Genomic DNA, 22,148 nt, shown 5'->3' with positions numbered 1-22,148 from the left:
TTAGTTGCGATTCCGAAACTATTTTGTTTTGTTTTCAAACTATTTCTTACTTTAGACTGGTTACTTATATATATATATAGCAGCCCAAGTGCTATTCTATGAGCTATAGTTTGTATCGAATTGCAGGCTTTGTATTCAGTTCCAGAGAATTTATTGAGTTATTATAGTAAAACTAGATGATCCGGCAAACGTTGTTCTGCCTTATAAATTATTTCTATAGAATATTTTGGTTGTTAACGAATGCATTGTAAGTGTGTGGGGATAGGATCTATGACAGAAAGAGGAATGGAGCACTGTAGACGATTATCGCCGATTAAAAAAAAAAAAAAAAAAAAAAAAAACCAATTATTAATTTCTCAATACAATGTATTTCATTAACATAACGAACATATACATTGTCTGATCTCTTAAAAGTTAAATGTAAAGTGAAAAAAGTAATATATTTTTTGTCCTAAAGTATAAAAATGAAATAAAGAAAATCAATATTCATTTCGAAGAGCAATTGAGTGTATGATATTTTTTCTCAGTCCGTCTTTAGCCAATACAAATAAGCTCGATAGTTTGCCCACGCTAGAACATGTCACGTGTGAAAAACATGGTATGCCCAAATCTAAGCGGCAAACAGACATCGTTTGGCCTTGCGACTTATTGATTGTCACTGCGAATACGAATCTAATACGAAATTGAACGCGTTTGAATTCGATTGGCACGTCTGTGAGAATCATTGGAATTCGTGGCAGCAAAACATTTTCGGCTCGGAATTTATCATTCAAAATAGTGGCTTCAATAACGTCTTTCATCAATTTTTTAAGGACCAATCGCGTGCCATTGCAGAGCCAATGTGGGTTCAGATTCCGAAGTAAAATAACCGGAGATCCAACTTTCAGTCGTAGAAGGTGTGGTGACATGCCTGGCAAATCCAGTGAGTTCAAAAACTCTGTTGGATGATTTACAGTTTCGTTAGCATCGCAAACTGTATCGATCAATTTGTATGATACCAAGTCGCCTGGCAACGACTGCTGTATCTTGAAGTTTAAATCGTCGACGTCCACATTTTTTGCTGCCAAAATAGCTCTTTCTGCCAGCCAGGCATGATTTATGTATCATGTGCGTACATCAGGATATATGCGGCCAATGAGAACATTTTGCGAATCAACGATAGTGCAAAAATGAGTCGGAAATTTTATGCATCCAGTATTTTCATAGACTGCAACTTTTCCATCACCGATATCTTACAATTGGTCCAAGAATGTGTCATCTATTAAGGAAGCAGCATCCAATCCTGTGTGGTGTAGTCAATCGTGCGGTAGTGAATCGGCCGTTGGATACAGCTAAAGCGAAGAGACAGAGGAGTGAGAACTTCAGCCGTTTGGAGAGACCGTAGAGCGAAGCTCCGAGAATCCCCTCACCTGCTGGATTTTGTTTAGACGCTGTGTGTGCTGTGGTCGATTACTACTTGTGGGCTACTGTTTTGCTGTAGTGTGCTGTTCTGTGTGTACGTCTCGGCTGTACATATTTGTCGTCTTTGTATTCGTCGTCTGTATCTTTGCGTTTAATAAACGTTGTTGTTTTCTACTGAGGCTTGCTGATTGTGTTTTCACACCATACACCCACTACAAGCGAATCCGGCGATGAAATCCGGAACAATAGATATATATAATTTTAAAGTAGAGATTTATTACAGATATAAATTTTAAGCAAAGAAACTTAACCCTTTGCACTTGTATATTGCAGGGGTGTTTGTGGGACCCCAAAAAATCCCCTGAAACTTTTACGGACTTACTACCGACATTTTGGAGTTTCGAGAAGGGGGGGGGGGGGAATGAAAAATTACGATTATGAAGTATTGAATGACCTAATTATAAAAGTTCAATGAATTACTTTTTTTGCAAAATTAATAACCATTAATTTTGCAAAATTAAGACCTTTGAACCCAGGTCACGTGATCGCACATCTGGTCGAACGAAGTCTCTCCCTTTTTTTTCTGCCGCGCCTTCTTGCCGAAAAGAATCCAGAAGAGAATGTCCGAGAACCGGGGGAATGAGTCATAACTCGCAATAAGGAAAGAACAAAAAAGAAGTTTTTTTCACACATTATCACTGCCTTTGGAGAAAGAAAGGAAAAGTTTTCACCACACACACTGACCTTGCGTTTTCTGCTTTCAAAGCAAACAAAATTACCCAGATCAAAATAAATAATTCATTATTATTCCTACTTCCTTTTGAACGACGATCCCCGGAATTTCCGGGTATCGAAGTTCAAAATCCCCGGAATTCCGGGGTTTCCCCGGAGCACAAACACCCCTGATATTGAGTCTACTCTCATTCTGAATGGTGCAATTATTAGCAATTATTATACAAGACATATAATAGGAAAATTTTTTACTTAAAACAAATCAATAACTATAACACTTAGCTTTCAAAGCACTTAATTAACCTTTTTACTCATAATGATTATGCTAAATTATTTTATCAAATAGTAAGGATGCCTAATCCAAAAAAAAAGCACCTTTATACAAGTATGTATATATGTATACATAACTTAGACCCACTTATTTGCTAAGCATAGGACTTTTAAAAACATAATAGAAATGCAAAGCTTTTATTGAAAAATTTTATATTATATATATATATATATATATATATATATATAGTAACTAACCTAAAGTAAGAAATATTTTGAAAACGAAACGAAATAGCTTCGGAATCGCAACTAAAAATTATTCCTTATTCAAACAAAAACCAAAAAAAGAACAGGAAAAACATCATAGTATTGAGAGCGCATATGCAGCTACTTCTAGAACACAGATGAATAGAAACAAAAGTAATAAAAATCAAGTAAATAGGAAAATCAAATTAAACCAAATAAAAAAGAATGCTGAATGAAGACTTTTTCAAGGGTCACCCTCAGGCAGGGATTCAAAAAAGGGATTTTTTCTGTGAAGGAATACAGACTAGATAGTCTAATAAAGATTCCTCGTGACCCGAAAATCCTCTGAAATTAGGCCCAAGAGATATACCATTTTAACAGACAGGAAAATACAAAACAATAAATTAGATAAATATATAGACTAATAAACAAAATACAATAACAAAAATAACAATACCATATAATAACACTCAAATCAGTAATGGAACAAAAAGGAAAGGCATACCACCAGCAGGCAAAGAAATGTTAAGCTATCGATTGCGATTCCCGCTTTTAACACCTAAAAGCCAACGCATTTGAGGTAAAAAAACAATTGTAAGGTCCTAGCGCCATCTATTGAGTGATCTAATATGCAAGGAAAGTTCCATTTTTAAATTGGGTAAAGGATTAATCCCAAATCATACCTTGTCTAATCAAAAAGTTTACATTACAGTAGTTTCTGGGAAATTCATTATTAATTAAATTTTTAATGAGGTTATTTGATGCTTCAGTATAGGAATTTTTATTATTACAGATCCTTTTGATCCTGTGAGAAAATTAGATTTGTGAAAATTTTAGAGTTTAGATTGGAATGATAATTACAAAGTTTTGTTATTTTAAAGTTGAATTCATTCCTTTTATCTTAGATACCAACTATTGTTTTATCATTAGCAATTTCGATTTTTAAATCCAGAAAGGTTGCTTCAAGTTGATTTTTATTTGTTTCTGTTAGAATTAAATCTTTTGGATAGCAATTAGTAGCAATATTAGTATTGTCGAAGTTCATCAAAAGTAGGTCCTCAATATATCTCCACCCGTTTATTAAATTATATTTAATTATTTTTTTCTCATAGTAATGTAGAAAAATATTAGCTAAAGCACTTGAGAAAGTTGTTCCCATTGGAATGCCCTTTATTTGTTTATAAAAATTAATTCCATTAAAAACGTAATTTTCAGTAATACTAAAATTACATAGCTCTAGCCAGTTATTTTTAAGAATAACATCTTCATTTAAATATTCGTCATATATAAAAGTACAGACCTTTATTAATTTTTCATGAGGGAGATTGGTGTATAAATTTTCGAAATCAAAAGTATTAAACTTATTAATGTTGTTATCTTTAAGAAAATCCAGTACTTCTTTGTTACTAGAAATAATAAAGTTGTCTTCATTTTTTTTTTTATTTTGTCCAGGATAATTTTTAAGTATTTAAAGAAATGTTTTCCCGTATAGTAATTATAACTGCCAGGGCACAAATCTGAATTTTAATGGATTTTTATGAAATTTAACTGTTGGGAATAAATAAGGATAGTTTAGAGAGCAAGTCTTAATTTTGGGGGGGTTTTGCGAAAGCTAGTATTCTTTTATCTAATTCCTTTTTACCGGTGTTCTTTAAAATATAAGTTGCGTTAGAGTTATATTCATTAATTAAAAGTTCTTCAAAATAATATTTACAAATTAAAAAGAAATTATTTGCTGATTTATCTATTACTGTAACAACAAATTTTTCTTTTAAATTTTTTATTTCGTTTTTTAATGTTTTGCTAAAATAAATCCCGCGTTCTTTAGATCTGTGAATATCAATATTCATTTTTATTTTAATTTCTTCTAAAATTCTTACTTTCCATTTTCCGAAATCTTCCGCAGGCCAATGGTATTTCTTAGAATTTATTCTTCTTTCACACAGAATTCTTTGAAAACATTATTATTATTAAAAAGTAAATCATTTTTTCCAATGTTAAGCTTACATTTAATTATATCAAGAATTATACATTTTGTGTATGAATTTTTAAACTCTAAGTCCCCGAATTTACTATTTAATAACCATTTAATTTTATTATTTCCTAATTTTGTGAATGTTTTCACTATTATGTTCCAGATTACAGTAATTTTGAAATTCCTCAAATATAATTTGAAACTTTTTGACTAGGCAAGATATGATTTGGGATTAATCCTTTACCTAATTTAAAAATAGAACTTTCCTAGCGTATTAAATCACTAAAGATGGCGCTGGGATCTTACAATTGTTTTTTTACCTCAAATGCGTTAGCTTTTAGGTCTTAAAAACGGGAATCACAATCGATAGTTTAAAATTTTTTTGCCTGCTGCTGGAATGTGCTTTCCTTTTTGTTCTATTACTGATTTGAGTGTTATTATATGGTATTTTTGTTATTATTGTTATTGTATTTTGCTTATTAATGGATATATTCTTCTAATTTATTGTTTTGTATTTTCCTTTATATTAAAATGGTATATCTTTTGGGCCTAATTTCAGGGGATTTCCGGGTCACGAGGAATCATTATTAGACTATCTAGTCTGTATTCCTTCACAGAAAAAATTCCTTTTTTGAATCCCTGCCTGACGATGACCCTTGAAAAAGTTTTCAGGCCGGATTCTTTTTTATTTGATTAATCAACGGTCCATCCTCACGTAATATAAATTCCTTCATCATTGAATTCTCATTTGTAAAATTCATCAGACTCATCATTTGCTAATCAAGAATAAAAAGATTACGCTAAACCAAGTAGACTGATGCATTAAGACCCATCACACCCACAACCATGGGGGCTCGGAGCCGGTGAACAGCAAATTTTAAAAGGTACTGTGCTACTTCTGTTTTATATTTAGTCTGCCATATTTCTGAAAATGAGTGTTTTATATAATTTAAAGAAGTGTGATTTAAAAATACTTGCCGAAGTACTCGGTGAAACTGTGTCAGAAAATGCTAAAATTTTGGAACTTAAGAAATTAATTGAGAATTGTGATGTGTTTAAAACGGATTAAGAATTTGTCCGTGGCATCGTCAAATCGATCGTTGAGGATCGGACGGCTAAGGCAGTTACTGAACAATCCAAGTTAGAGATTGAAAAAATAAAATTGGCCCGACTCGAGAAGGAGATTGAGCTAGAAAAATTGAAAAAACACTCATTGCCAAGTGAGCGATCAAACGTGCTTTTTAGTGTTGAAAATTTAATAAGGAGTATTAAACCACTAACAATTTCTGTTCCTGATAAACCCGAGGCATTGCATTTGTCTTTTACTTCCTTAGAGAAAGCGTTTATTACTAAAGAAGTTCCTAAAGACTTACAAGCTAAGATATTAATTAATTTGCTAGGGGTTAAAGCTAATAATGTTTTAACGTATGCAACTGAGCAGGATTTGTCGGATTATGAAAAATTAAAAGAGTTCTTTTTAGCTGAATTTCAGCCGACACCTCGAGAATGTCTTAGTAATTTCAAAAATGCTCAACGTTTACCAAGCGAATCGCATGTACAATTAGCATCGCGATTAACTGCAACATTTGATTACTATTGTCAGATAAGAGAAGTAAAAAGAGATTTTTAAAAATTATGCGATTTAATTGTTGCAGATAAATTGTACGAAACTTTGGATTTCCGAACTAAAGAATACATAGGTATTCGCGAAGGAAAAACATGGTTTCCGCCAACTCAGTTAGGTCACGAATGTGATTTATTTTTTTCATCTCGGGGTAAATCGTTATCTGAAGTCAGTAATTCTAAAGTACATAGTAATGAAGCGAAAGCATCAGGGTTTCAAAAACAGGCAATGAAAAGTGAATCATTCCATCGAAGCAAAAATCAAAATGTTAAACCGGAAAGTATTTTTTAGGTATGCGGGGCAAAGGGGGAAAGCTTTCATTTCGCTCGTAACTGTCCAAAACGATTAGAAAAATCTACAAATGAAAGTGAAACAGGAAATAAATTTGTTATATCGGGAATAGGAACTAAGCCAAAAAATATGCTAGAATATATTGACATTTTTGTGGATGGGAAAAAAATAAAATTTCTAAAAGATTCAAAAAGCGAACTTATAATTGTGAACAAATCATTTTTTCCTATCAAAAAAACATCTGGAAATATACAAGTTAAGACTTGTTTTGGAAATGAAGTTTCAGCTCAAACTGCAACTTTTTCATTTGCTTTTAATGAAAAATATAAATCCGTTGAGATTGAGGCAGTTATAAGTGATCAATTAGTAATGGAGTGAATTTTCCCGCCAAAATGTCTGAATCTTATTCAGCAAAATGAATTGGCAAGCGCCGAAAATAGACAGGTAGATTCTATTGAGGGTAAACTTCCATTTTTTGCGGCGATAATTGAGAGCGAATCACTCGATGTTAGACATATTGTTGATGATAGTTTGCGTTATCAGGTTTTGCAATTAATAAAAAATTATGAACCATCTAAACAACCTCGAGAGACTGATCTACGCCTAAATGTTGTACTGAAAGACGATATCCCAGTACGAAACGGTCTAGAAGATTAACGGTCGCAGAGCAAAAAATTGTCGATAAACAAATAGATGAATCGTTAAAAATGGGTATAGTCAAACATTCTTGTTCTGAATACGCATCCCCAATTCTGTTATGCAAAAAGCGAGATGGTTCGCATAGGTTATGCGTGCATTTCAGACAACTGAACAAAAAAGTTGTTAAAGATTCTTTTCCTATGGCTCAAGTGGAGGACGTTCTAGATCATTTAGGAGAGGCGAAAGTTTTCTCTGCCTTAGATTTAAAAAATGGTTTTTTTCATGTTCCAGTTGAGGAAAAATGTACCAAATATTTGGCATTCGTTAGTCATGCAGGTTTATTTGAATTTTCAAGAACTCCATTTGGTTTGTCCACAAGTCCTAGTGTGTTCTTAACACATTGACTGCCGCATGACGCGCCAGTGCGTTACAGATAATATGCAATTGTACCAAACCATCTATGTTATTAGATGAACCCTTCTCTACTACAGTCAGGAGATAGCATCTAACTAGATAGAGGACCCGAATATTGGGTGTGAGTCGTGGCAGCGAAAGTGTTAAGATTCATATATCATGTTTTCAGGGATCTAATTAGGGATAATACAATTGTAATTTATATGGATGATTTCATTATATCTTCACGTAATGAAACAGAGGGTATGGAAAACTTCAACGTGTTTTAAAAGTAGCTTCCGAATATGGATTAGAAATTAATTTTAATAAGTGCCAATTTTTAAAACAGAAAATTGAACTTTTAGGCTATATTATTGAAGAGGGCACAATTCGCCCTTCATCAAATAAAACGGTTGCCGTTCAAAATTTCCCTGAACCTAAGAATAATAAACAAATGCAAAGCTTCCTAGGTCTCACAGGATATTTCAGAAAATTTGTGCCAAGTTATTCAAAAATTGCAAAACCATTAAGTGATTTACTTCGTAGCGGTGTAGAATTTGAATTTGGACCATTACAAAAACAGGCATTTCAACATCTGAAAGAACTTTTGTGTCAAAGTCCCGTATTTCACATTTTCCAGCAAGGAAAACCTCTTGAATTACATACGGATGCTAGTAGCCACGGCTTCGGAGCAGTTTTATTACAACGCTCAGATGATAGACACCTACATCCAATTCATTATATGAGTAGAAAGACATCAACACAGCAAGAAAAACTATCAAGTTATGAGCTAGAGGTGCTAGCGATTATAGAAGCATTGAAGAAATTTCGAAGTTATCTCTTGGGAGCAAAATTTAAAATAGTCACCGACTGTGATACATTCCAAAAGATGATAGAAAAGAAAGACCTGGCGCCTAAGATAGCCAGATGGGCATTATTTCAGGAGGAGTTCGAGTGCGAAATAGTCCACAGAGCAGGTCAACAAATGAAGCATGTAGATGCATTGAGCAGGAATGCAGTGTGCATGGTCACCCGTTCCCAAAGCGAAATTACATCTAAGATCGCAACTGCACAAGAAGCTGACGAACGTATTCAATTGCTGAAAACTCTGATCGAGAAAGGACTCAGAGATGATTACCATATAAAAGAAGATGTCTTGTACGTACAAGTGGATGGACGTGAACTCATCGTTGTACCGGAAGGGATGGAGCTAGCTATCATTCGCGGGATCCACAACAAAGGACACTTTGCTCTGCAGAAAACTGAAGATTTGCTGGAAAGAGACTTTCATATCTCGAACGCAAAAAGGAAAATAGAAAAAACCCTAATTAATTGTGTTGAGTGCATCCTCTGTAATAGAAAACGATGCAAAGGAGAAGGTCTTTTGAATCCAATTCCAAAGGACAATACTCCTTTGAGCACATATATATAGATTTTATTGGTCCCTTACCATCTACAAGCAAGAAGTATCAACACATATTTACGGTAGTAGATGCTTCCATCAAATTCACTCCCTTTGAGTTCATGACGGATGTGAAGATGCGAAACAAAACGGACCTAAGAATTAAAGAAATCCTAGATCAAGAATTCTTGCACGCCATGATTCAAGAAAAAGAAACAATTCGTGAGGAGGCCAAAGCAAATATCTTCAACGTGCAAGAAGAGAACTGACGGCAATATAATAAACATCGTAGAATTGCCCCACTCTATAAAATAAAAGACTTGGTAGCAATTAAAAGAACCCAGTTAGGAGGAGGTCTGAAGCTAAGACCTAAGTTCCTTGGATCTTACAAAGTGGTCAAGATAAAGCCAAATGATCGTTACGACGTAGCAAAAGTAGGATCTCATGAAGGGCCTGAGGCAGCTTTCACTTCAGCTCATCACATGAAGCCCTGGACTGATAAAGTTGCAACTTGAGATCAACGCATTTCTTTTTTTCCTCATCACCTTTTTTTGTTTTTTTATTTCTATCCTTTGTCTTCAATGTCCTCTCTGTTTTTTTTTTGTTTGTTTTTTTTTTCTCCTTCATTTGTGTGTTTCAGAGTTCGGACGACCTCACATGTCGATGGTCGAGCGATGTGGTAAATTAACTCCCCGAGAGGGCGCTCTGAGTTCTTCCGGTGATAGCCAGCAGTCGGAGGACAGAGTTCAGAGTTCACTAGACGAAGGGAAAGAACGGACGTCCGCCGAGAAGGGTGCGATCGGAAACGGAGAAGACGTGATACTCTGAAAAAGGGCCGAAACTGAAATTCTTGCGTTGAAGAATTCCTCTGCAAATGCCAGTGTACCACGCGTAGGTGCGAAAGATCCTTTAAGCAACATCAACTGTCCATCCTCACGTAATATAAATTCCTCCATCATTGAATTCTCATTTGTAAAATTCATCAGAATCATCATTTGTTAATCAAGAATAAAAAGATTAAGCTAATCCAAGTGGACTGATGCATTAAGACCCATCACACACACACACACATATATATCTAATATATAAAATTCTCGTGTCACAGTTTTCGTTGCCATACTCCTCCGAAACGGCTTGACCGATTTTGATGAAATTTTTTGTGCTTATCCGGTATCTAAGAGAATCGGCCAACATCTATTTTTCATCCCCCTAAATGTTAGGGGTAGTCAATTATTAATTAAAAACTAACTTTCCCGCCAAAAAAATCTTCCATTTTCCCCACCGCCAACTTTTCCGCCAAAAAAATCTTCAATTTTCCCCAACGCCAAATGATTTAGGCTTTAGTTCTTTTTTTCTCCCAACAGTAATGAGGCTAGGGTTAAGATTTTTCGGCGGATTATTTCAAACGATTCTGTTTATTTTCTTAATGTTTTATGCATTTAAAATTAAACATTGTTAATTAATCCATGTTTCAGATTCATTCTGAAGTACTTTTGAATTAAAATAGCACAGAATAAAGGAAATTAAAAATGTCTAATCTTCATAGCGTTACCCCAACTGGCGTAGAAAAATTCAAGCATTTGCGTTACGTAAAAGGCGAAGAAAATTCACGCATGCGCACTGTGTACTGATCGTTGGCATGGCAACCATTATCAACGGACGATTTAAATTACTTTTAGGTTAGTTGTATGCTTTTGTAAGTAAATTGTATTTATGTTAGTTATATATTTTTTGTATATGCTTATAGTTTTAAGTACATCGTTTTTTAAGTAGTTTTTTTTTAACCTGTTTACAATGATTTAAATTATTTTTAGGTTAGTTGCATGCTTTTGTAATTAAATTGTATTTATGTTAGTTATATATATATTTTTTATATATGCTTATAGTTTTAAGTACGTCGTTTTTTAAGTAGTTTTTTTTAACCTGTTTTCAATGATTTAAATTATTTTTAGGTTAGTTGCATGCTTTTGTAATTAAATTGTATTTATGTTAGTTATATATATTTTTTATATATGCTTATAGTTTTAAGTACATCGTTTTTTAAGTAGTTTTAAGTAGTTGTTTTCGACAGATTATTTTAAACGATTCGTTTTATTTTCTTAGTATTTGATGCATTTAAAATTAAACATTGTTAATTAATCGATCCATTCATGATGAATCTGAGAAAATTTTGTTGACAAATTCTTGAGATATTACATAAATTAAGAAAGATATTCTTTAGTGCCCATAAAGTTTAAACGCTCAGTGACTCTATTATCAGTAATCATATTATTAAAAAAAATGCTTTGTTTCAGTAAAAAAATATTATTATATTAATTGCAGATTAATCCTTTACACTTTAATTTAAAGCATAAATTCTACGAGGGGTAACAGAAAATTAGAGAGATACATATCACGTTATGACTGAAGGCCTTTATAATATTATGAGTGAATTATATGACTATCAAAATTTGAAGTTTTAAAATATTTTGCTGAAGAATAAAATATTTTGCTGAACAAGTTGGAATTGCATAAACGACTTAATTATTAAAATTTTAACGAACACTAAGATTGGCGAACCGGCTGGTCGCCAAAGGCGGCTAGTATATATATATATATATATATAATTAAAATTTTCAATAGTATTTTTTTTAAATTTTAATATTTATTTCTGCATTTAAAAATGACTTCTATTTTAAAATAAAAGATGCATTTTTAATTTGGCAAAATAAAAGAATAAATAAAAATAATGTAAATTATCATTACCAAAAAATTAAATCAATTTTTATAAGATAAACAATAAAAATCTATTTTATTTTTTAAAAAATTAACAAATTACTATTTAATTTGGATGAATACAATTATTTCTAGAAAACTGATAATGATATAAAAGCTTAGCACAAGAAAATGGGAAATAAAATTAAAATTAAAATTCATATTTAGAATGGGAAAAAAATTAATATTTAGAATGGGGAAAAATATTAATATTTATATCAAACCAAAAAATTAGCAGAATATTTTTTAACCAATTAATATTTTATCCTGTATTAAAAATACTGCATGAAATTTTTAATTTAATTACTGTTTTTTTTTATTTTATTATTAAGGATCATTTTTTTAATTCTCAACAAATTTGGTATATGAATAATAATAAATTTAAATGAAATCAAATTAACTTATTGTGGAAACAATGGATTAGCAGGATGGATTAAAATATGAAAAACTTACATATTTTAAACCAAATATTCTATATATATGATATGATGAATTCTAAAAATGGTTGTAACTTTGTTTAAACGTACGAATAGGTTTCTTAGGACTTCGAACCTTAAGTAATAATTGACACAAGAACTAAAATTTCTCAAACTTTGATTTTATGAGATATTAACGAATCCATCTACGAGTAAGTGTGTAAGATTGGATCTATGAGGTCAATGATTTTAGATCTATGAGATTTTGGAAAGCAAACACCTTTATTCTTGGAATGTGTGTGTGTGTGTGTGTGTGAGTTACAAACATTGAACATTTATATAACTGACAAATTAAAATGTTCTTCCTAAAAAAAAAATAAAAAAAAAGGGACTGAAAAATTAATTGCAGGAGACAGTGCAGGGAAAGCCATTTTTACCATTCCCTGTCAAAAACTCCTATGTAAATTATATTAAAGAACCACAATCAATCAATTGTTAATTGCATAGTCCCACTAAAAGAAACTTTTATAAAGAAAAAAAAAAAACAGATGATTGGTTGCTAGTTAGTTCTCACCACCAAGTGGATATATTAACAGTGTGAGGTTAAAAATAGCTCCTGTAAATAACAGGACATGATTCCTACAATGGATGAGTCAGAGAGGGTTAAAAATGCTAGTGCTTACCAAGTTCTTTAATAATTCAGGAAATGCCAACAAATTTTTATAGCTATAATTTTAACATTTTAGTTCAGAATTTTAAAAAAGTAGAAAATATAATTATATAAATTCTTAACAATTTTCTAAACAATGTAAATAATCAGAACCTTGCTCCAATAACCCCAATAAACTATTACCCACCCACTTCTTCATCTCACATAAGATTTTGGACCTTAACAAAAGTTATGAACACCACAAAAACTCATATTTTTTTTTATACACATAAGTGTTTTTTGCTTCCTAAAATAGTGAGGGAAGAAATATCCATTTTGAATGCCTTTCTACAAAGTATATGAAACCAAAATTTGGCATAGAACCACAATTGTAGTAACAAGATCATATATGAAATTTAATTTATCTAAGTCGCAAGGTCCTGAATTATTGTATCTATATATGAGAATGTGCAGTCCAATAGGAAATCTTAAACAGATTCTATACAAAATTTGATGCAAGAGTTTAGATGCTAAAACTGTGGGTTAAATTTCAATCCTCTATGCCATTATGTTTTTGAATTATCATATTTACAAGCACACAAAAGTATAAACAAGCAGATGGTCAGCCCCTTGTCAGATTTGTTTCAAAATTTGAACCAATCTACATTTCAGATCCTAAAGCCATGTATTTAATTTTATTAATCAAATTCCTTACAGTTAGTGTATCCTGTAATTATCGTGTTCACCTTAATCATACAGAAAGACAGACTTCATGTCGAAGGATTTTATTCAAAATTTGATAAGAATTTGGAAAATTTGGTATAAATATAACATACCAAATTTTATCATCATATCTTAAAGCATTTTTTATTTATTATATTTGCCAACAGACAGACATAATTTTAAAAATGTGTTTTTCAATCTCAGAAAAGCCTAAAAGTGCATCAAAATCTCAAATGTGAATATTTTTACGATTTCAATCATTTTTCTTTATAAATTTCATATATAAGAAAGTAAAAATTAATAAACTTGATTTTTTTTACATCTTGAAGGTCACTCCCTATATCCATGTATGGGAGGGTGATGTACACATCCAGTAAAGACAAAAATTATCTTGCGGAAGAAATTTGAATTTAATCTTATTGACAATTTCTCTTTACTTTATCTGAGACATAACAAGATTTACAATTCACACTTGAACAGCCGAATTCAGAATGATGTTTACTATAGTTATCAAAGTTTTTGGAGACAGAAGATATTATTTCTTTGGTCAGTTATAATAAATCACAAGATTTAAAACTGATCTGGAGAGTAGGTGTAGTGTTTTTGCAAAAGCATGATGCATCAAAACAAAAACTTTATTACTACACACAAATTATATTTATGGAATTGCTGCATTTTACGAAATAACAGATACATTATACCAGTTAGTGCCAACATATGAAAGAAGTTTCAGTACGTTTCAAATATTGAAATTATATTCCCACTACAATGCTTCAAAAGATAATTTTAATGAAAATAAAGTACTGAATTCGTAAAATATATTTCCTTTAACAATAATTAAATTCAATATTTGCTGCAAGAACTTAACTCTTCAATACAGTTTCCAAAAAAAAAAAAAAAAAAAAAAAAAGAATTCAAAATCAGTAATCAGTCATTTTTCCAATGCAAGCAAAACAATATAATTTGCTTTAAAAGTTTTGAATGTTTATGGTTTTAAAAATATGATTTTGAAACGGATTTCTGTATTTGCCAGTTTCATATATCGATCAATTCAAAGGGTAATATTTAATTTGTTTCAAAGTTATCTAACTTTTGATTTACAACAAATATTTCATTAACTTACAGTTTAAAGCTAAAAAAGTATAAAAAGATATGAATTTTTTTAAAAGACTGGGTTTTTAGTTTTAGTTTAAAATCATATGAAAAATAATTTTATAATTACACTTCGTGGCTTAAACACTTTTATAATTATTTTTGTGAATTTGTGAAGCAAATCATTAAAAATTCAAAACTAGAAAAATAAGAAAACTTTTCATGAATGAATGAACAAACAATTCATTTTGCCTTTTATTATATAAAAAGCAATAATGAAACTTTAGAAACAGATTTATCTCAAAGATGAATTATCAACAGCTTTTTTTCTCGCTTCAAACAGACGCCAAGAAAAAAATAACCCCGAGACTTCTGTCCAATTCTTCCTATTCAAAATGGATCTTCCCTATGAAACCTGTTTCTATGACATTTGCCAGGAACACATACACTTGGTGGAAAGTATTCTCCTGATGGACACAGTCACCTCCGACAGATCAAAGATGATGATTGATTTTCATTAGAAAGGTTTACGTACAAAGTGAGTGGACATATGCAAAGCAATTAAAATGATACGTCTTGAATATCTGATAATTTGCTAGAATGGTAAGCATGGAATTATGCCTACACAATTTAAATTAAGTTAAATTTAACCAATATTTCTGGTAAACCAGCTAGTACATTCCAGTACTAAAATTTTGACATATTTTTATTACTTAATTAAATATTTTTAAAATAATAAATAGAAGAAATATTATAGTTACCTAGAAATGGGCACCAGAATGGCATGTGCAAATTCCATTATGTAAATGTTTAGTAATGTAAAAAGATTTTGTTGAGAAAATCATTTTCACAAAATATTTAATTTTTAGCAACCATCAATCCCATTTGGTTACCAGATACTGCTAGTAATAAATAATATCCCACATAATGGTCTATCCATATACCACATTTCTACATCACAACATTACAAAAATGCTTGACACATGGCTTTAATTCTACATTGCTTTACTACTACGCTTTAATTCTTACATTGATAGAAGAAAGAACAAAGAAAAGCAATACTTAAAAAAATTACTTACCGTGTATTCCAAACAGAAATTTGATCTACAGCCCACCGTTTCTCACTTAAACTTCCTCTATACAGACAGCAGTAAACTTTATTAAGCTGTTCCCTAATAAAATAAAAACCAGAAATTCAATTGACTATTCTGTTGTTTTCTTTTTTAAATTTGTAATATTAGATTTCAAATTTTAACCATCAACATTGGTGCAGAATACATTTTTTTTTTTTTTTTTTTCTTTTTTTCCCACAAATGTGTCAAACATATAAATGCTTCACTAGAAATCCAGATTTTTGCAACTATAGACTGTTTAAGTGGTCTACTTAATACATATTTCAAAAATTTTCTTTTTCAGAAAAGTGGCTCATTAGCTCTAATTTTGACTACAGCAAAAGATTTATTACCATTATAATAAAAATCTACGATAATTATTATATAGTAGGAAAAAATGGGATAAAATTATCTATTTTTAATTCTGACAAGCTACACTTCTTAAATTATGTTAAATGTTTACAGTTTTTTGAAAAATATTTTACATTATCTGAGAGTAGCTACAATTTTTTATTTGCTTCTTTTTCTAAGCAAGTTCCATAGATGTAATTGAACAAAAAATCAGAAATACTAAAAAGAATGCTGCCAAATCAAAATAAAAAAAATTAGTTAAAAATGTAGCTTTTGATATAAAGGATCAAATAACAATCAGCATGGCAAAAAAATTTTTAAAAAATGACAAATACTTTTATTTTCTGTTATATTTCAACAACTATTATTTTCTATAAACTTTTTGTTCTATTCCACCTCAATCTCTTCTAAACTTATATTGATATTTTTCATCAATTACAATCAAACCTGCTTTTATCTGCTCCTTTTTTGTAAGTTTTTTTTTATGGAGTACTTAAAAAAAGTTTATCAAAATGTATAATATGAATAAAAGATAATAAAAATGCAATTTTTAAACAAGGTAACAGATAATCCACCAGATATCCAAGAAAATCTGTACAAACTGCAATACTAATTTTCTTACATAAATAATTTTTATATATGTATTTTGAAATTTTTGTATATGTAATATTTGATATATAAGTAAATAAAACATTTAAAAATGTTCTCATTTTTAAATTAAGTGACATCTTATCTGTAAAACGAATTTCTAGCTACATTGTGAGGGCTTTGAGTTAATTTTTATCTGGAACATCTTTATATGTGCCCCAATTTTTTAAAAATGTGTTGTAAATAATTTATTTCTGGGGTTTTTACCTTATTGTGGATGGTCAGGATGTCGTCAATTTGTTTATCTTTCTTATCGCCAAATCTAACTACTGCTAATCTCAGCACATTTCTCTCCAATACTTTTGTACCACAAGCATATATCAATCAGTGAATATCAAAATCAAAATAATTTCTGTAAAATGTATAAATAATAGTATTCTGTTCAACGATTTTTCTTATTTCTTTGCAAATTTCTTTTTTTCATTAGTATTTTCGATAAGGAAAAACGAAAGTTCTTATAAGATATGTTGCGAAAAGTTCAAAAAAAGATATATTTGAAACTTATAATTCCTAATCAAGACGGATTTTAAAAAATTTTCATCGATAGAAGGAAGGAAGGAATGAGGTTTGTTTTCGGCGTATGCTCCTGAACGGATTCTTAGCTTGTGCCGGGTTAACAAAAATCAAAACTCGAATATCACAAAAAAAAAATGCAGTTAAAGTAACATTAGGAAATACAACATTTTTACGCCACAAGCTATATATATATATACCAAATTATCCTATTCTACAAGATTAATCATAATTTCAACGAAAATAAATGGAGTATATACTAACGGATCCATCCATGGGACAATCGTGGAATATTCATTCTTGTCTTTAGGCTTCATGCTTCATAACAAATAGTTCAATTCAAATAAAAATTAATTTTCAAGAAAATTTTTAAAGTTAATGAGCTTACAATTACTAAATATGAGAATAAACAAAACGATGACCGGCCACATACGGTCACAGTTAGAAAAGATTATTGACATTATTTTTTTTATCTACCTATGTGCTAAATTTGGTAGAAAGATGTCAAAAGGACTGGTCTGTAGAGTGTCACTATAGACACGTACACAGATACAAACACATGCATTCATCTTTACAATTAATTGAAATAATATGTTGAATATTTAAATGAATTGAATATTTATTTTACTCAGATTTTTTAAATTCCAAATGAGTTCGTATTATATCAAGATGATTTGCAATTAATTCAATTTTTATTTAAAGTTTTACGAATTAAAAAGGCAGAACCCTTAAAAAATTTGTTTCAGTTACTGGGTTTTTTTTTTTTTTTTTTTTTTTTTGTATATGAAGTAGACAGAGAACGTATTATAATCGTGACGGAATTTAAACTCGAAACTCCAGGTTTCAGAGTCCAATACACACATTTTTGAAATTATGTCGCTTGGCAAACATGAAAAATTAAAATTGAATCTCATATATGGAATTTTATACCAAATTTGCAGATTCCCATTAAATTTTGAACGAAATCTGTCTATACGAAAACAAATTTTATTTAAAAACCAATATTCTTTAAATATTTAAAATTCCTAATAAAATAAAAATATTTAGATTCATAAAATTTGGTACGCAGGTTTAACATCTAAAATGTAAATCCTATTGAAATTTGTAGTTAACTCCGTCATGGATTTGACTGTCTGTCATACTATATTTTGGTTTTTATGTAAACGAAATAATTTAAAACTTTAACAACTTAGGTATATGAAATTTGGTTCAAATTGAGCCAAACTGTGAAAAATTTGATCATCTCTTGGTTTGTACTTCCGCGTGAATATAATTGCAATTATATATTTAAAAAAATGAAATTTGGTATGTGGTCATGTGCCTACCAGTTATAGTTCTGCTTTATCTTTGTTTCTAGTCAGTCAAAAAAGAAAGAAAGAAAGGAAGGGGGAAAAAAAAAAAAAAAAAAAACAGGGCTTCTGAAACCATATTTTCTTTTCTTTACTTATCTAACGTTTTCGAGTGTTTTTTTTTCCCCCTTTTCTTTTCAGAAGTTACAAAACTGGAATCCCTGATATTTTTTCAATAGTTTTCTGTGCAGACTGGTACGCTGTAGACAGGACATGTTAATGTCATAAAAATTTGAAACAAATTAGAAATAAAAGAAAAAGTTAAAATCATATAGAATTTACGGTCACGGTACACGGCGTGTGAGATAAAACTTAACGAGGGAAAATGGGTGTAAAGAGAAGGAGGGGGGAAGGCCCTATTCTCAAGGTTACATAAACCCTAGGGGGTCTGGCGCTGCCAGCGAGTTTAAACACCGTTGTTTAAATTCACAAATGAATTGCTAAAGATATCATAGACAATATAAAAAACACAAAACGAGATTAAAGTTTTGAAAGTATGAGGGGAAAAATATCAATTCCCATCTCAAACTTGTTTAGATGATTGGCAATTTAATAATCCAAAGTTATTTCTTTATCTCCAGCCTATAATGTAATCAAGTAATCCTCTAACAAATAAAAACACAACCAATTTAAGCAAGAAACTACGGAGACGAAGAAAGAATATATATACAAATTTGATTACCCGATTGTATAATTTTCACTAGTAATATCTGAATGAAGAATAAAATTTCTATAAACCAGTGTTCATACATGGATTTAAAATTATCTTTCTAAAGAATAATTTGGGAGATTGATTTGTAATGATGACATGCAACCAAATTTATATACTGTTGCCCCACATACATGGATTCAAACCTACGATAGTTTTGCTTGTACAAATTGTTTTGGTAACTATAAGAAAATATTACTTTTTTTCTGTTTTAATGAAGAAAACAAATAGTTTTCTTACATTTATCTAAATCAGAAGAATCACTTGAAATGTGAAGAAAAATGGAATAAAACATGAATAAAAGTCACATTTCCTTCATTGGCAGAAGAATTAACAGAGAATTTTTACTTTTGCTTTTCCAATGAACAATATTCTACCCCCCCCCCTCCGCCCCATTCAACTAATCTTTAGTGCTCTATTTACTTTTTCTTGTACGCCTGGAACATAGTTTAATTGCTAATGAGAGGAAACAAAAGAGCTCTATCTCATCAACTACATACATGAAGGGGGAGGGAAGAATATTTTGCTGTTTCTGCTTGAAATTCCTAGCAGTAGGAGGGGTTTTTTTTTTTTTAACTTATAAATTAAAGATTAAGCAGAATCAAACTGAATTTAGCATTATAATTCATCAGATATGAAATTAAAAAGTAAGATCGAATGATCTCAAATTAAAAAATCTCAACTGAATAGAGAATCAGTTAGAAACATAAACATCTGAACTATAATTATTGACTATTTAATAAGATGATGATTTTAGGAGATAATTCAGGTAAAAAGATAAAGCCACCAGCAATCAAAATCATATGTGAATGATATAAGTATGTATTACACACTAAGGCTGAAGAACTAGTTCAATGAAATTATATCATTTTAATTTAAAAAAAATAATTTCATTATACTTAAAACCAATAATTTGTAAACTGTTCAAATGTAATAATTTTAAATACATTCAGATCATATTTAAGACTACTTACTAAACTATAACAATAATGCTGAAATTTTATTTCCAGTTTAGAAAAACAAAATATTTATATATATATATATATGTATTATGTAAGCACATATTTTTAAGCAGTTTCGAGATCGAGAAGACAGAAGGAAATTTTTGAAAATGTTAAAACTTCACTTTATTTCATTGCAGGAGGCATTATTAATGTACAAGTAAGATGTGATGAGTTACGTCAGTCCACAGCACAAGAGATGAGCAAAAAAGGAAAAAAAAGACGGAAATATTTTCCTGAGTGATTATATACTGTGAGATTCTGATAAGGATTCTTTGACACATGTAGACTTAGGAAGGGAAAATATAAATACCTTTTAAAAGAATATGCTAAGTATGACATATTTTTATCCCTTCACTTGGAGCATGTGAAAGAGCTGATTAAGCAGTTTTACAGAGCTCATGTAGTGCTAATTAAATAAAAAAAAGGTGGAATTAGATCAAGAGACCATTTTACAATGATGTTAATATGGGTTAAATTAAGAAAAAATGATGAAATTAATTAAGATTTAAAAATATCATCACATATATATATATTTATCGTTGGAGGATTTTCATTTTTATAAGCTCCTTTATATACATTGTTTAATGCAAAATCTATTGTTATTGTCTGAATGTCTGTTTGAACCTTATAGAATTCCATGGCCTTTGACAGAATTGAAAAGAATTCAGCATAAATTACTTAGCACCTAGAAGAATTAATTACACTATTAAAAATGGCTACATCCTACATAAGGAAGGGGTCAAATCATTTTGTATTTTCCTACAATTACTTTGGAGCATAACATTACACAAAAATTATTTTTACATCATCTTAAAAAATTGAAATTACTAAATTTTACAATTGTTGGAATTTTGCAGTAAGAGCTCTATCAAATATCTAAATTACATTAATTATTAAATCTAGCAAATATATCATCTCTATTATTACATCAAATATTAAATCAGAGAAGTGTTAAGTATTAAAGAACAAAGAACTTTTCAGGTTTCGTACTCTTAAAACTGATATATTCTTAAATTAAATCTCTTAGTTAAGAATGTAAATTTAATTTCTAAATGTTGCCAGTAAGAGCTTCCTTTTCCCCTACGATCAGACATAAGCAAAAAATGGGGAACTTCAAATATGTTTTTCTCTCTCACACACACAGCAAGAATAAAATGCAAAATGGCTTGCCATAAATAGCAAGAATAAAAATGCTTGTTTTCCAAAATGTTTAATACAAACTAATTACAATTCAAATAAGGATTGAGGGCTCTAAAACGTCTTAAGGGATTCAACAGGGGAATTCAAAAACTGTACAATGCAAAATTACGTGCTTTTCATTTTTTTCTGCAGGAACAGGGACTAGCATTAAGATATATATATAACAGTATAGTTTTTGGCTGAAAAATATGAGTGTGTGGGAAAGTATAGCTTTATATAATTCAACATCACATGATTACTATAAATTTGCAAACAGTTATTTCAACCTTATAAAGAATTACTGGTATTTTTTTCACAGAATCTTTGAAGCAGAAAAGTTATAGTTCATAAATAAAAATGCAACTTCATACATTAATACATACAAAAACCATCCACCTTTGGTGGTTAGTTGGTTTGCAAAAAATTCCAAGTAAATAATTTATGTAAATTAGTCTTAATAGCTTCCTGAGCAAAATATTTTGGAACTTCAAATTTTCATAGATATATAATTCTTAGTGTTTAAGAAGCCTTAGAATATATTGTTCATTTACTACGTGTTTCCCCAAGTTTCTTTCATCTCACCCAAAATTTGATAAAGAAATGATTAAATAGCAAGTGTTCTCTTTCAGGCATAGCATAGAGCTGAGTAACACTATCATTGAAGTGTCCCAGTTGA

At 30.3% G+C, this 22,148-nt stretch overlaps 1 protein-coding gene across 2 annotated transcripts in view; it reads right to left on the bottom strand.

Moving 5' to 3' along the window:
- Positions 1–17,708, bottom strand: part of LOC129990107 (uncharacterized) — a 68,409-nt gene extending 50,701 nt beyond the window's left edge. The window contains exons 1-2 of one of the 2 annotated variants that reach the window (XM_056098125.1): positions 17,496–17,708; positions 15,687–15,779 (exon numbers count right to left, since the gene is read on the bottom strand). In XM_056098125.1, the coding sequence (XP_055954100.1) occupies positions 15,687–15,779; positions 17,496–17,548 (146 nt within the window). In that variant the 5' untranslated portion in view covers positions 17,549–17,708. Of the gene's footprint in view, positions 1–15,686; positions 15,780–16,925; positions 17,041–17,495 lie in introns of those variants that run through there. The other variant, XM_056098127.1, reaches the window with a different exon arrangement.
- Positions 17,709–22,148: the final 4,440 nt, after the last annotated feature.

The sequence above is a fragment of the Argiope bruennichi genome, chromosome 2 (assembly GCF_947563725.1).
Source record: "Argiope bruennichi chromosome 2, qqArgBrue1.1, whole genome shotgun sequence".
Taxonomy (NCBI): domain Eukaryota; kingdom Metazoa; phylum Arthropoda; class Arachnida; order Araneae; family Araneidae; genus Argiope; species Argiope bruennichi.
This window is presented reverse-complemented; position numbering and strand designations above follow the sequence as displayed.